This window comes from Bufo bufo, chromosome 2 (assembly GCF_905171765.1).
Source record: "Bufo bufo chromosome 2, aBufBuf1.1, whole genome shotgun sequence".
Lineage (NCBI taxonomy): Eukaryota > Metazoa > Chordata > Amphibia > Anura > Bufonidae > Bufo > Bufo bufo.
The window spans coordinates 745,277,976-745,294,354 of record NC_053390.1 but is presented as its reverse complement, the minus strand read 5'-3'; the positions used below and the strand labels follow the sequence as shown (position 1 = coordinate 745,294,354).

At 43.7% G+C, this 16,379-nt stretch overlaps 1 protein-coding gene across 1 annotated transcript in view; it reads right to left on the bottom strand.

The window, feature by feature from the left end:
* ARAP2 (ArfGAP with RhoGAP domain, ankyrin repeat and PH domain 2) overlaps positions 1-16,379 on the bottom strand; it is a 703,001-nt gene that overhangs the window by 79,507 nt on the left and 607,115 nt on the right. The window contains exon 29 of the mRNA XM_040419005.1: positions 15,694-15,776. Within this exon, the coding sequence (XP_040274939.1) occupies positions 15,694-15,776 (83 nt within the window). The remainder of the gene's footprint in view (positions 1-15,693; positions 15,777-16,379) is intronic.

Sequence of the window (16,379 nt, the reverse complement as noted above, 5' to 3'; positions counted from 1 at the left end):
CACTAGTTGATCACCCAAGCTTCTTCCTATACTGTAGGTGGCAGTAGGCCGGTATAGAAGTACCTCAGATAGGTCTGGGTCCATGAGTAGAATTGGCCAGTACTTATTAAGGATGTCCCTGATTTTATAATTTGCTACATCGTAGGTCGAGATAATTCTTATAATATGTCCATTTTGAGTACTGGGTGCTTTCGGGACCAGCAGATTATTTCTGTCCTGCATCTCCGCATATTGAAAGGCATCCCTCAAAACACGTCGAGGGTATCCCCTTTCCTGAAATCTATGGTAGACACCTCTAAAGTCACAAAATAAATTTTATGGGTCAGAAAAATTTCTCTGCATCCGAAGATATTGGCCCTTGGGAATTCCTTTCTTTAATGTTGTGGGATGATGCTTCTCCCAATGTAGTAAGTTGTTGGTGGTGGTGGATTTTCTGAAGATCATAGTTACAAACTTTTCAGTCTGTTGGATGACTGACATCTAAGAATGTTAATGTGTCTGAATGAAATTCAAATGTAAAAGACAAGCCTACAGTCGTGGCCAAAAGTTTTGAGAATGACACAAATATTAGTTTTCGCAAAGTTTGCTGCTAAACTGCTTTTAGATCTTTGTTTAAGCTGTTTCTGTGATGTAGTGAAATATAATTACACGCACTTCATACGTTTCAAAGGCTTTTATCGACAATTACATGACATTTATGCAAAGAGTCAGTATTTGCAGTGTTCTTTTTCAGGACCTCTGCAATTCGACTGGGCATGCTTTCACTCAACTTCTGGGCCAATTCCTGACTGATAGCAACCCATTATTTCATAATCACTTCTTGGAGTTTGTCAGAATTAGTGTGTTTTTTTTGTCCACCCGCCTCTTGAGGATTGACCACAAGTTCTCAATGGGATTAAGATCTGGGGAGTTTCCAGGCCATGGACCCAAAATGTCAAGTTTTGGTCCCCGAGCCACTTAGTTATCACTTTTGCCTTATGGCACGGTGCTCTATCGTGCTGGAAAATGCATTGTTCTTCACCAAACTGTTGTTGGATTGTTGGAGGAAGTTGCTGTTGGAAGGTGTTTTGGTACCATTCTTTATTCATGGCTGTGTTTTTGGGCAAAATTGTGAGTGAGCCCACTCCCTTGGATGAGAAGCAACCCCACACATGAATGGTTTCAGGATGCTTTACTGTTGGCATGACACAGGACTGATGGTAGCGCTCACCTTTTCTTCTCCGGACAAGCCTTTTTCCAGATGCCCCAAACAATTGGAAAGAGGCTTCATCGGAGAATATGACTTTGCCCCAGTCCTCAGCAGTCCATTCACCATACTTTCTGCAGAAGATCAATCTGTCCCTGATGTTTTTTTTGGAGAGAAGTGGCTTCTTTGCTGCCCTTCTTGACACCAGGCCATCTTCCAAAAGTTTTCGCCTCACTGTGTGTGCAGATGCGATCACACCTGCCTGCTGCCATTCCTGAGCAAGCTCTGCACTGGTGGCACTCCGATCCCACAGCTGAATCCTCTTTAGGAGACGATCCTGGCGCTTGCTGGACTTTCTTGGATGCCCTGAAGCCTTCTTTGAAGTTCTTGATGATCCTATAAATTGTTGATTGAGGTGCAATCTTAGTAGCCACAATATCCTTGCCTGTGAAGCCATTTTTATGCAACGCAATGATGGCTGCACGCATTTATTTGCAGGTCACCATGGTTAACAATGGAAGAACAATGATTTCAAGCATCACCCTCCTTTTAACATGTCAAGTCTGCCATTTTAACCCAATCATCCTGACATAATGATCTCCAGCCTTGTGCTCGTCAACATTCTCACCTAAGTTAACAAGACGATTACTGAAATGATCTCAGCAGGTCCTTTAATGACAGCAATGAAATGCAGTGGAAAGTTTTTTTTGGGATTAAGTTAATTTTCATGGCAAAGAAGGACTATGCAATTCATCTGATCACTCTTCATAACTTTCTGGAGTATATGCAAATTGCTATTATAAAAACTTAAGCAGCAACTTTTCCAATTTCCAATATTTATGTAATTCTCAAAACTTTTGGCCACGACTGTACATCCTTATTATTTAAAGCACCAATAAAGGCCTTAAACTCCTCCAGACTACCATTCCAGACTAGAAAAACATAATCTATGTAGCGTGTCCAAAACATGATCTTCTCACCCCACCAAGGTTGATCGCCAGTGAACACAATCTTGTCCTCCCACTAGCCCAGGAAGAGATTTGCATAAGTGGGGGCACAGGGGCTCCCAATAGTGGTCCCCCTGAGCTGGTGGAAGACCTTTGTGTCAAAAAGAAAATAGTTGTGCGCAAGTATGAACTCAAGTAAGACTAACACAAATTCAATATGCAAATTAAAATGTATCCCTGGTGTTTTGAGATAGTACGCCACCACAGATATACCCTTAACATGGGGAATTGAGCTGAATAACGATTTGACATTAATACTGGCTAAAGAACATGCTGTATCAATCGTGATGGTCTCGATCTTCCCCAAAAGTCCATTGTATCTCGTTTGTATGAGGGAAGAGCAGATTTAAATTGCCTCAGGATTTTATCAATATAGACACCGCAGTTCTGTTGTTCAATCTCTTTTATTAAGGACAAGAATAGGTTATGAATGCAAAGGTATACAACCACAATACATAGCAATATACCAATTCTGGAATATACAGTACAAGGATATTGAAAATGGTTGTGTACATAGCAAATATAGGTGGTCCAACAATAAAGTGACACAGTTCGCAAATAGATATACACCTACTCTAGAAGAGAGCAAGAACATCGGGGAACATATACACAAACAGACAGAAACAGAGGGGAAGAGAAGGGAAGTGCCTAAACCCATCAGAATAAGTAGTATTAAGCATTACTAGAGATGTTGCTCAGCCACGTAAGATAAGACTGGGAACCTTTAAAGAGCAACCAAGGAGACCAAATCTTAAGATATTTAGCTTCCTGACCCCTATCCTCAGCAATAAGCTCCTCCATTCTATGTATCTTTTCAAATGTGTTAAGACACTCCTCAAAGCGCGGTGTCTCCGTAAATTTCCAATGTCGAGGGATAACCAGGCGAGCGGCCTGTACGAAAAATCTCAGGAGACCCCCCTTCAGGGAGGAGATGGAGCCAGGGAACATAGACAATAATGCGCCCTCCGGTGTCCACCTTGTGGTATTACCACTGACTAGACCATACAGCTCATTGATTTTCCTCCAAAATGGGGATATGCGATCACACTGCCACCAAACGTGTACCATAGTACCTTTCTTTCTGCAAAGAAAAAGGGGGTCAGTCAGCACATCCCAAAGCGCAGGGGCACGTTGCTATGGCTGAGAACAAGACTGTTAAACAAAACATGCAATGCAACAGCTCACTGCAAACCAAATAAAGTACAAAATTGCATCATAATTGCAAATGCTATACTAATAAGTTAGAGATGCTTGGCAAATCGTTTTGCACAAAATTATTTGAGCCCGTCTGCCGCACGTCAAGGCGATCTCTAGTTAGACGGGTTCCTAACACTAAATTTTACCTGTTATGTGCCATGACGGCTATCATATAATTCAGAAAGTGCAGGTTCCACATGCATGCTGGATCCGCCTGAATTTCTGTAATTTTTGGTGCCAAAATGGCCTCCATTATATCCACGGAAAGCAGTTACCAGCATGCATGCCGGGCCCACTCCACACCACCCCTGGAGCCAAAAGGTCACCAAGGACTGCAATGAGAGTCCACACACTATCTCTCTCCTGGTGCCAAATGGCAACAGTGAGTGAGGGGAGCAGGCCAAGCTATATACTAACACTAATTGAAATCAGCCAATGGGGCAGACGAGCTGGTCAGGAGTGCACGACTAAGGAGGCAGCCACACCTCCAGCACAAGCTGCAAAGAAAAAGGGGGTCAGTCAGCACATCCCAAAGCGCCGTCATGGCACATAACAGGTAAAATTTTGTGTTAGGAACCCGTCTAACTAGAGATCGCCTTGACGTGCGGCAGATGGGCTTAAATAATTTTGTACAAAACGGTTTGCCAAGCATCTCTAACTTATTAGTATAGCATTTGCAATTATGATGCAATTTTGTACTTTATTTGGTTTGCAGTGAGCTGTTGCATTGCATGTTTTGTTTAACTACCTTTCTTTCTCTCACAACGCCAACAGATATCTGGGCATGTGGGGAATAAAGAATGCAACAGAACGGGGGTTCTGTACCATCTAGAGAGAATCTTAAAGTTCTTTTCTTGCAAGCTACAACTGACAGACGATTTGTGAGATAGTGTGAGCGCCTTCTCCCACTGGTCGGAAGAGAAGGTTTTACCTAACTCTCTCTCCCATGCCCCCACATATGGCAGGGACGAGAGGGATCCCCCCCCTCCTGGAGTAGCCCGTAAACCAGAGACACTAAGTGTGTGGGTGATGTATTCTGGATGCAAAGAGACTCAAAGGCAGTAAGCTCCCTAGATAGGTTTTCTAAGGGGCCTAGTGTTTGTAGGAACTTCTTTATGCTGTGATATTGTAACCACGCCCCCCCCCCCCCCCCATAGGCTGGGTCAGCAATCGAATCTAAAGGTCTAACAGCCTTGCCGGCTATTAACTGTCTAACCTGTGGGTTATCCTCTTTTCAAAGCCCTAGCACCCTCTGAGTGTCCTCCCCCATGGGGAATCCTGAATTGTTAAATATGGGAATCAGCGGTCCTGGAAAAGTGGTAAGCCCTAGAGCCACCGCGTGTTTATCCCAGACTTTCAGAACGCCTGCCGTTATGAAGGGGAGCTTCGAAGGCCTAAGGGTTCTGGCCAGCTAGAGCAGATTTTGGGTTGGAAGTCCCATTTCCATCCGCTCGAACTGAACCCACCTCTTAGAAGAACCACTATGGAACCAATCTAAGATGTACGAGAAGATTGCAGCTTTGTGGTAGTTGGAGAGATCAGGGACCCCCATTCCCCCTTTTAACTTAAGACGAACCAGAAAGCGCATACCTAATCTAGGGGAGGAACCCGCCCAAATAAATCTTAGGAACAGAGATCTGAAGGTCTTAAAGAAACCACAAGGTAAGGGTATCGGTATGGTGCGAAACAAATATAGAATTCGAGGGAGGATATTCATTTTGATCGCATGGATTCTCCCAAACCATGACAGCGGTAGTTGCCTTCAGATCCCTTCGGACCTCCTCTAACAGGGGAGTAACATTGAGTAGAAAAATATCTGTCAAGCGTGAGGGGATAGACGCACCTAGGTATGTGAGGTGGCTGAAGGACCATCTAAATGGAAATGAGGTCTTTAGGTCGCATACCAGGGATTCAGGAAGGTTGATGTTTAGCATCACAGACTTATGTAAGTTGACCTTAAAATTACTAAGGTCTCCAAAGAGAGCAAACTCTTTCAAAACTTTAGGAAGACTAACCCTCAGGTCTGAGCAGAAGATTAGAAGGTCGTCCGCATATACGGCGATCTTGGATATCATGTCTCCTACCTGGAGACCCTTAATGGAATCGTTAGCTCTAAGAGCTCTAGCCAGAAACTCCATCACCAATATGTACAGTAGGGGGAGAGGGGGCAACCCTGCCTCGTGCCATTATGGATCTGAAATGGGGCCGACAAAGATCCATTAACCCTCATCTGGGCTCTCCGATTGTGATATAAAGCAGTAATTCTGCATAACAGGTTGGGACAAAAACCAAACGCCCTAAGGACCTCCGACATAAAAGACCAATCCACCCGATCGAATGCCTTCTCGGCATCAACCGAGAGCAGGCAGAGGGGGGACTTTGTCACGGACGCTCGGGCAAATAAGGCCAAAGAGCAGATGGTGTTATCTCTGGCTTCACGTCCAGGGACAAAACCTGTCTGGTCCTCATGTATCAACAAAGGCAGATAGGGCTTCAGTCTTTCGGCAAGTATTTTGGCATAAATCTTAACATCGATGTTGATCAACAATATCGGGCGATAACTACTACATGCTAGGGGGTCTTTCCCAGGCTTGGGGATAACACAAATATGCGCTGTTAGAGCCTGTGGCGGGAAGGAAGCACCCTCCACCAGGGAGTTGCACATATTGGTGAAGGGACCTGATATGTCTTCCAGAAAGGTCTTATAAAAACGGGAGGTGAACCCGTCCGGTCCAGGACTCTTACCAACCACTAAAACCCATAATAGAACTCCTAACCTCCTGGGTCGTGATTTCTGCCTCCAAGGTCTCCCTATGAGCCACGGATAACTTGGGTCCCACAAGGCCAGAGACATGATTCCTCAGGGAAGAAGATCTGCAAACTTTCCCTTTAGGTTATATAGTTCGGTATAGTAGGCACGGAATTCCCTCAAGATGTCTCCAGTAGAATGTATCTGACCCCCTTCTCTCCGGTTAAGAGATGAAATATAAGAGGAGCTATTCTTAGGTCTCAGGACTTTGGCCAACATTTTACCACTTTTATCTCCCTGTCCATGCATAAGTCTGGGAAACCTATCTCTGAAACCCAGATATTTCTGGTCAATCAATCTCCTGAGTTCCCCTCTAGTATCACATAATTCCTGATACACGACCACAGAGAGGGAGTTCTTATGGCTCCGTTCAAGCGCAGCAAATTTTTGAAGTAGCTCATCCATCTTACCTGCCCTAATCTTTTTCAACCTAGAAGCGTGTAGGAGGAACTGCCCCCGCACCACACACTTCAACGTCTCCCATTTAATTGTGGGACTGGTAGTATCCATTTCATGTACCGCCAAGAAGTCTGTAATAGACGAACGGATGTCGGCTAAACAAACCGGATCCCTAAGAATATTATCATTCAATTTCCAAGAATATTGTGAGCGAGTGCGACTCCCAATAGCAAGAGTCACCCAGACTAGGGAATGGTCAGAAAATAGGGCAGGTTCCATACCCGCTGAGGGATTAAAATCTAGCAGGGAATGTGAGAGGAAAATATAGTCGAGGCGATGGTATATGTTATGGGAGGTAGAATAAAATGTGAAGTCCTTATCAGTAGGGTGTAAGATGCGCCATATGTCAACTAATCTTAGAGAACGTAAGTGTCTCCGGAAACCTCGGGCCACCCCAGTCGGGGTAGAGGACCTACCTGATGAGTAGTCTAGCGTGGCATCCAGTGGAAAATTAATATCTCCCCCCAGGACGATCGGAGCACCATCGGCAAAGGTATCCAGGGCTGACATTACCGTGGAAGCAAATTGAGAGTGACCTGAGTTAGGAAAATACATGTTAGCTAGAACCAATACCTGAGAACCTATAGACACCTTAAGAAAAACGTAGCGCCCCATTTCATCAGGAAAAACTTGCAAAACCTCACATGGTACAGATTTGTGTATAGCGATAGACACGCCCCTAGATTTAGACTCCGGGAACGTGCTATGCGCCCAGTATGTAAAGTATCTGTTCTTACAGGAGGGGATATTATCCGACTTAAAATTAGTCTCCTGCAAGAAGGCTATGAAAACCATTTGTTTATGCAGATTATAAAAAACCTGGTTCCTTTTAGCGGGGTTATTTAACCCGTTGACGTTAAAGGAACATATCTTGATAGGAATCATCTTCTGCAACTAGAAGAGAACATATGCACTATCTTGAGTTCTGAGAGTAGGACACAAGGGAGAAAACACCAGGGAATCTGAGCAGGACAGACAAGACATAGCAAGACAAAACAAGACAAGACAGGACAGAGCAAAACAGGGGATCGAACAGATAATACAAAACACCAATTGGCCATCAACTTATGGCGTTAAAGCTAAACAATAGTATCGGGAGCAAGTCCCACTACCCTAACTGGAGAGGGAGAAGTGAAAGCCCAGACAAAGTCGGCGACTCTCCCACCACTATAGAACAACATCAAGAATTCTGTTTAGACTGTCTAACAAGAGAAAAAAGAAAAAAAAAACTTCATAGTGATTAACCCTCACTCTGATAACTGAGTACTTAAATGAGAACTGAAAGTAGCAGACCCCCAACCAACCTCCCTAACGAGGCGACCATGAACACAGAAGGTCCTCTGCGGCGTCCACCACCTGGACACCAGAATTGGCCTCTTTTCTGCGGACGGAGGTGAAGGTCCATAAAAGGAAGAAACAAGGGGAAGGTGAGTGAGCACCGGAGCCCTCATGGCGATTTCCTCTGCCTCGTTACTCTGGAAGACATCACGGACCATTGCTCCCTGGGAGGAAACTGCGGTGGAGATGATACAGATGGCCAGTCCGGGATTGAGACAGATGGTAGTGAGAAGGTCTCAAGGAACTTGGGTAGGTCGTCCAGGTCCCGGAAGATCGCCGACTTGCCATCCCTCCTAGCGTGGAGCTGAAAGGGAAACCCCCACCTGTATTAGATGTCTCTGTCCTTTAGTAACGTGAGAATGAATCGGACAGCCCTGCGTAGCTGGAGAGTTATCCTAGAGAGGTCCGGCATAATCTGGACTTGGGATCCATCCACCTCCACTTTTTCAGCCTGGCGGACCGCTTTCAAGATAACCTCTTTTACTTTGTAGAAGTGGACGCGGCATACTATGTCGCTCGGCCTACTTGGGTCAGCCGATTTCGGTCCCAAAGCACGGTGTACCCGGTCCATTTCAATAGGGGAGGACTTGTCTCCCTTCAATAAGGAGTGAAACAGCGCTTGAACGGTGCGCTCCAAGTCACTAGATTGGACCAGCTCTGAGACCACCCTGATCCGCAGGTTGTTCCTGCGATGATGGTTATCAATATCGTCCGGATGTGACAATAGCTGGGAGATGTGTTTAGAGTGAGCCACCAACACCTTATGATGTTCCTCTACAGTCGTGGCCAAAAGTTTTGAGAATGACACAAATATTAGCTTTCACAAAGTTTGCTGCTAAACTGCCTTTAGATCTTTGTTTCAGTTGTTTCTGTGATGTAGTGAAATATAATTACACGCACTTCATACGTTTCAAAGGCTTTTATCGACAATTACATGACATTTATGCAAAGAGTCAATATTTGCAGTGTTGGCCCTTCTTTTTCAGGACCTCTGCAATTCGACTGGGCATGCTTTCAATCAACTTCTGGGCCAATTCCTGACTGATAGCAACCCATTCTTTCATAATCACTTCTTGGAGTTTGTCAGAATTAGTGTGTTTTTGTTTGTCCACCCGCCTCTTGAGGATTGACCACAAGTTCTCAATGGGATTAAGATCTGGGGAGTTTCCAGGCCATGGACCCAAAATGTCAACGTTTTGGTCCCCGAGCCACTTAGTTATCACTTTTGCCTTATGACACGGTGCTCCATCGTGCTGGAAAATGCATTGTTCTTCACCAAACTGTTGTTGGATTGTTGGAAGAAGTTGCTGTTGGAGGATGTTTTGGTACCATTCTTTATTCATGGCTGTGTTTTGGGGCAAAATTGTGAGTGAGCCCACTCCCTTGGATGAGAAGCAACCCCACACATTAATGGTCTCAGGATGCTTTACTGTTGGCATGACACAGGACTGATGGAAGCTCTCACCTTTTATTCTCTGGACAAGCCTTTTTCCAGATGCCCCAAACAATCGTAAAGAGGCTTCATCTGAGAAAATGACTTTGCCCCAGTCCTCAGCAGTCCATTCACCATACTTTCTGCAGAAGATCAATCTGTCCCTGATGTTTTTTTTGGAGAGAAGTGGCTTCTTTGCTGCCCTTCTTGACACCAGGCCATCTTCCAAAAGTCTTCGCCACACTGTGCGTGCAGATGCGCTCACACCTGCCTGCTGCCATTCCTGAGCAAGCTCTGCACTGGTGGCACTCCGATCCCGCAGCTGAATCCTCTTTCGGAGACGATCCTGGCGCTTGCTGGACTTTCTTGGATGCCCTGAAACCTTCTTAACAAGAATTGAATCTCTTTCCTTGAAGTTCTTGATGATCCTTTAAATTGTTGATTGAGGTGCAATCTTAGTAGCCACAATATCCTTGCCTGTGAAGCCATTTTTATGCAACGCAATGATGGCTGCACGCGTTTCTTTGCAGGTCACCATGGTTAACAATGGAAAAACAATAATTTCAAGCATCACCCTCCTTTTAACATGTCAAGTCTGCCATTTTAACCCAATCAGCCTGACATAATGATCTCCAGCCTTGTGCTCGTCAACATTCTCACCTGAGTTAACAAGACGATTACTGAAATGATCTCAGCAGGTCCTTTAATGACAGCAATGAAATGCAGTGGAAAGGTTTTTTGGGATTAAGTTAATTTTCATGGCAAAGAAGGACTATGCAATTCATCTGATCACTCTTCATAACATTCTGGAGTATATGCAAATTGCTATTATAAAAACTTAAGCAGCAACTTTTACAATTTCCAATATTTATGTAATTCTCAAAACTTTTGGCCACGACTGTAGATGGCCTTGGAAAGTCTCCTGGGTGCGCTCAGAGGCCTCCACCCTATGGCCCAAATGTTTAATTTCATCCTTCAGGGCCTCCATATCTACCTTGTAGGTCTGCTCTAATCTGGAAACGGAGTTCTCCAAGTCCGTCTTCGTGGGTAGGGCCTGAAGGTGCGCCCTTAAATCCCAGCCGCTTTCAGAATTACACGAAACGGGACTGCATGAGCTCTGGACCGAAGGGGAAGAGCGCGCGGCAACCTCCATGCTGGAGAGAGGAGGAGCGGCGGCCATCTTAGCAGCAGTCTGAGTCCCCTCGGTCCCGGACTGGGAGCGAAAAGAAATCTGAATGCCTGCCTGGTCCGGCTTATGATCGGTCTCCACCGGTCCCTTGGCTGTTTTTCTCCCCATTCTGGGTGTTTCGTAAGGGTTACAGCTGAAAGAGCAGTCTATTTCAATCGCGTGGCAGGAGAGGTGTTCTGCCGTGCGTCCTACTCCGCCATGTGCAAGCTACGCCCCCCCCCGACACCGCAGTTCTGTGTCACTAAGTCCACCCCAGTCAACCCCTTATGGATCTTAGGGAGCACGTAGAATATTGCAATCTGGGGTGAACTACGCAAGATGAACTGATACTCGGCCTCACTGAGGATGCCCTTCCCAAGACCATCATCAAGAATGGACTTAAGTTTTATGACAAATCTATCTGTTATATCATGCGCTATAACTTGATAGCAACTAAGATCAGCCAGAAGGTCGTTACACATCCGACAATAATGATCCTTGTCCAGAAAAACTAGGTTGCCTCCCTTGTCTGACGGTTTTATAACTATGGAGTTATCCTTCTATAGGCTTTTTAATGTCTCCACTTCAGACCCTGATAGATTATGATATTTAATTTTAGGTTGATCGGTTTTTTCAATCTCTGAGATAGCCATTTGGAGAAATATATCTATGTGATCGGAGTTCAATGGGGCAGGCAACCTGTTGCTCTTTGGACGAAGATCTGTAAATGGACCCTCACCCAGTCTCCTTGAGCCTTGTTCCCACAAATCCATTAACAGCTTGATGTCTGGATAGTCACAGGTTTGTCTGTTTGAATTTTTCATGAACTTGTGCCATTTAGGCTTTCTAGAAAAGAGGTGAAGGTCCTTTATCCATTCAAAGGCCTTAAATCTGGTGGTGGGAACAAATGACATACCTTTTTGTAAAAGACCAATCTCTTCTTCGCTAAGATTACGGGCAGAGAGATTTAACACCTGTAGATTATCATTAGTCTCTAATCTTCCCCTACTTTGGAACGATCCCTTACATGGTATAGGAGGGGTCCTTTGGTAAAAAAATGTGACTGATTCATTAAGGCATTGGTTGAGTCTGGAATGGAGGAACAGGAAGTAGAGGGCTCCCCTCCACCTCCTTTCTGATTTCCCCATCTCTGCCATTTTCTATCATGCCCTCTACCACCTCCACATCCTCTTTTAAAAGGCCCTGAAATTTCTCTATAGATGTTTGTAAAGATGCTTCTCTTTTAGTGAAGTCAGGATCTGTTTACAATCTCAGGGATGAATCAGTCAGTTCTTTCAAGTGCGAAGATAATTTTTCAAAGAAACACTTTTCTTCCTCTAGAAGGAGTGTCATATCTATTAGGGAGCTACGTTTAAGTTCCTGTTAACTCTCAAGTGATCTGATCGCCCACCAAAATTTTATGTTATCTTTATAGCCTGCATATAAATCCTTAAACGCTAATTTACAAGTTGCTGATGTGGATTAGCCAGGTATCTCTTTTTCTGAAAATACGTCTTTTGCTTCCTTAATGCTTCCGTAAATAAGGTACTAGAAAGCCTAAGGAAGGATACCTCCATAGTTATAAAACCGTCAAACAAGGGAGGCAACCTAGTTGTTCTGGATCTTTATCATCGGATGTGTAACGACCTTCTGGCTGATCATAGCTGCTATTAAGTTCTAGCGTATGATCCAACAGGTAGATTTGTCAAAGAACTTAAGTCCATTCTTGATGATGGTCTTGGGAAGGGCATCCTCAGTGATTCAGAGTTTTAGTTCATCTTGCAGAGTTCACCCCAGATCAAAACATTATACGGGCTCCCTAAGATCCTTAAGGGGTTGTCTCTCCTTAGAGGCTGTCCGATTGTGTCTGGGGTGGACTCGGTGACACAGAACTGCGGTGTCTATATTGATAAAATCCTGAGGCAATTTCTATCTGCACATACACATGAGATACATACAATGGACTTTTTGGGGAAGATCAAGATGATCACGATCCTGCATGTTCTTTTAGCCAGTATTGATATCAAGTTGTTATACAGCTTGATTTCTCATTTCAAGGGTATATCTGCGGTGGTGTACTATCTCAAAACATGTGGGATACACTTTAGGTTGCATAATGAATTTGTGTTAGCCTTACTTGAGGTTCATACTTGCGCACAACTCTTTTCTTTTTGACACAAAGGTCTTCCACCAGCTCAGGGGGACCGCTATTGGGAGCCCCTGTGCCCCCACTTATGTAAATCTCTTCCTGGACTAGTGGGAGGACAAGATTGCGTTCCATGGCAATCAACCTTGGTGGGGATGAGAAGATGTAGTTTTGGACACGCTACATAGATGACGTTTTCCTTGTCTGGAATAGAATCCCCAAGGGCCAATATCTTCAGATGTGGAGAAATTGTTCTGACCCAGAAAATTTCCATTTACGAATTTAGAGGTCTCTAGCATAGATTTCAGGAAAGGGGATAACCTCAACGTGTTTTGAGGGATGCCTTCCAATATACAGAGATGCAGGACAGAAATAATCTGCTGGTCCCGAAAGCACCCAGTACTCAAGATGGACATATTATAACAATTATCTCAACCTACGATGTAGCAAATGATAAAATCAGGGACATCCTTAACAAGTACTGGCCAATTCCACCCATCGACCCAGACCTATCTATCTGACTAGTTTATAGTCACTACTCTCGCCCAAGACAACGGGTAAATGGCTGGATCGGAAGCTCTTGGGGACCTTTAAATGTGGTTCCTGCAAAGCGTGTAGATTTGTGAGGAACACAAAAATAAACACCTGTTCAGTAACTGGTCTCCGATATACTGTTATAGACTTTATTAACTGCAAAAGCAGAAGCGTCATTTATTCAGTGTCAGTGTACCTGTCCTATGGACTATATTGGAAAAACTTAAAGGGAATTGAGGCGCAGAGTCTGCGAACATGTAAATGATATTAAGCAAAAGAATCACACCCCTGTGGCTAATCATGTCTTAGATTTCCATGGAGGTGCTCGTCAGAGACTTATTTTTTCGGCACTGGAATTGGTGTCTCCTTCCCTAGAAAAGGTGACTGAGATCGCTGGATCCTACAGAAGGAATCTGAATGGATCTATCGGTTTCGCTCCCAGTCCCAGTCCCAGGGGGTTAAATGAAAGGCTCACATTCTTTTGCTTTATTTGAACTTTAGGTTCTTTTATTTTCTCCTTTTCAAGCTTGCTTTACTTTCATTATCAGAACAGGCAATTATTGAAACGGGAAGCATCAAAGATTATTATTTGTGTTTTTTCTATTTTCTTTATATCTATTTATTATTTATATATTTCCGTTATCTGTATACCTGGGATGTAGTATGGAGCTATAGCTTTCCGTCTGTGGGGTTTATATAGGGGTATATATAGGGCATTTTGTTTTGCCTTTTCTCTTCTATCATGCTTATATCATGGTCTACGTGATTGTGTGTGGGTTATCTATAATTTATTAAATCCAATCCATTGCTAGTTTTATGGCATAGATTTTTTCCTTTATATTCTAATTATCAGTTTTTGGTTCTTTTTTAAGGGGTTGAGCACATGGTGTGGAATACATACAGTTTTCTGGACACTCTGCCCTTAGCTTGGATGTGGCTATGTTATGTGGTCATGCTTACCACTTATTGGGCAGAATGCATGTAGCGCATATGGCGTCCTGGACGCTCTGCCCTTAGTTCAGGTGTGGTAATGTGACGTGGAACGCATCATTGGAGTGTATCTGAGTTCTGGTCACGTGGTCATGCTACTTTCGGTCGAGGTGACCATACAGTGTTCCACTCTTCGTTTCTGGATTTCCCACTGACATTTGGACTGTGCTGAGATGTTCAGGTATTTGTGAGACCGGTGTTTTTATGATTTGCCCATATATTGATGATCACTGTGGGATCGTTTTATTATACTTATATAAATCAAGGATTACATCATCTGGAGGTGCCGGGTCTCTCATGGTCACATATATTATGACAGATAAGGCATACTACATGTGGATTGGTTGTTTACCTGCCCTCTTTTTGAGTCACCGCCTTGTGACCTCGCCCCAGAGGTATTTCAACTTTCTTACAGACTCCATGTTTCAGCTGCTATCTTGCTTTATTGAGACCCCTGAGCCCAGTGGTGGTCGGTGCACGTGAGTGGTCCAATTGGACCGTTTATTTTTCTATATCTTTGTATGATTGTTGTGCATTTTGTTACCAGCATCAAGCTTCATCGTGAAATCGGGCTGATTTATGTGTGTCCCCAACATCATATTAATATCATTTGATTATGTGCTTGTTATTTTTGCCCTTTATTGATCCCTTGATAACCCTGCATTGTATCTGTTAATTTGGAGGGGAAACACGTCGGGTTTAAGGTATTGGATACATGTTATTTCTATGTACTATCAACCATTTTGGGGTCTATAAGGACACATTAGGTGTAGGTACGTGGACAGAGTGTACCCACCATTATGGTGTTTCTCTGGGCTGAGTCAGTGTAAGGGACGTTGTAGGGATAGTATCCCCCTGGGCCCATCCCCAATACCTAGTTACAGTATTGCTAATATTTGTGCCCATTTTTTGTACCTGTGTTTATTTAGCAGTGATAGGTCTGGGTATTTTTCAATAGCGCTCCTTAGGAGCTCTTTTTAGTATATTTTTCATTAAAAGTTATGTTTTAATGGTACTTGCCCTCTGTGATAGGCATAATGGTGAGCAGCAGGCCCCAGCCCACTTGTAGTGGATGGAGCTGCCCTGCTCTGGTGGCTGAACATATCAGCAGTAAGCAATGGGAGACTGATGGTCACGCACTACTGGAGGAAAATCACAGGAGGGAAGATAAGCACTCTGCCAACTGTTTACACTAGTAGAGGAGAGGCGTTGGCAGACACGGACCTCCAGTCTCACAATAATGTTTTATTAGATCATACAGGTGATGTGAGTTGTGCTTAATTTGTATATTCAGTAGATAGATAATTGTTATTAGTTATTTTATTTTTTATTTTATTTTTTACTTTTAGCATAAGTATTTGTCTTAGAACAAGATCAACTATATTGTGCTCTATTTTACTTTACTAGAAAATATCCTCTTTACAAACCTTGTTGGTGGTTTTAGTTTCTTTTTCACTCCTAGATAAACCTTGCATGGTATCATAGGTAGCTCTTTATCAGGCTTGATGCTCTAAAATAAAATACATACATAACATTATTGCATTATTTACATGAAAGTCATGTTATTTTAATCATGCCCTGTGGTTTTATGTTGCTTGTAACCATTAATCACTAACGCACTTTCCACAATAAGGGCTTATGTACATGCCAGAGATGTAGACCGTGTAGCTACTATGGGGCCCCTCCCTGTTAGTTTTTTACCTCATGTGGGTTTCAAGAAACCATAATGACATGTATCTTGACTGTTTACTTGACCTTACCTAATAGGGAAAGCAATGGAGGCAAAAATTCTGAAATAAAGACCTAAATGTCAGTTTCCACTGCTTATACAGAGCCAATATATCTACAAAATAAGGAAATTTACTAATTGGACTGACGTGTACAGAATTTGTCATCTGCTCTACTACTCAGCATTAGCCAGTGCTCGGCAATTTTCAGAACTCCCATAATGGTGAGCAGACAGTGGCCAAGCATGCTTGGTTGCTTGCATAGAATATAATAGTCGGTACTCACCAATGTAGAAAAGCACACTTCTTTATTGTCCATTTCAATAAAAGGCAGGGGCGGAGCAGCTCTCATACAGCCAAGTCAGCGGCGACAGCCGTTTCGAGCT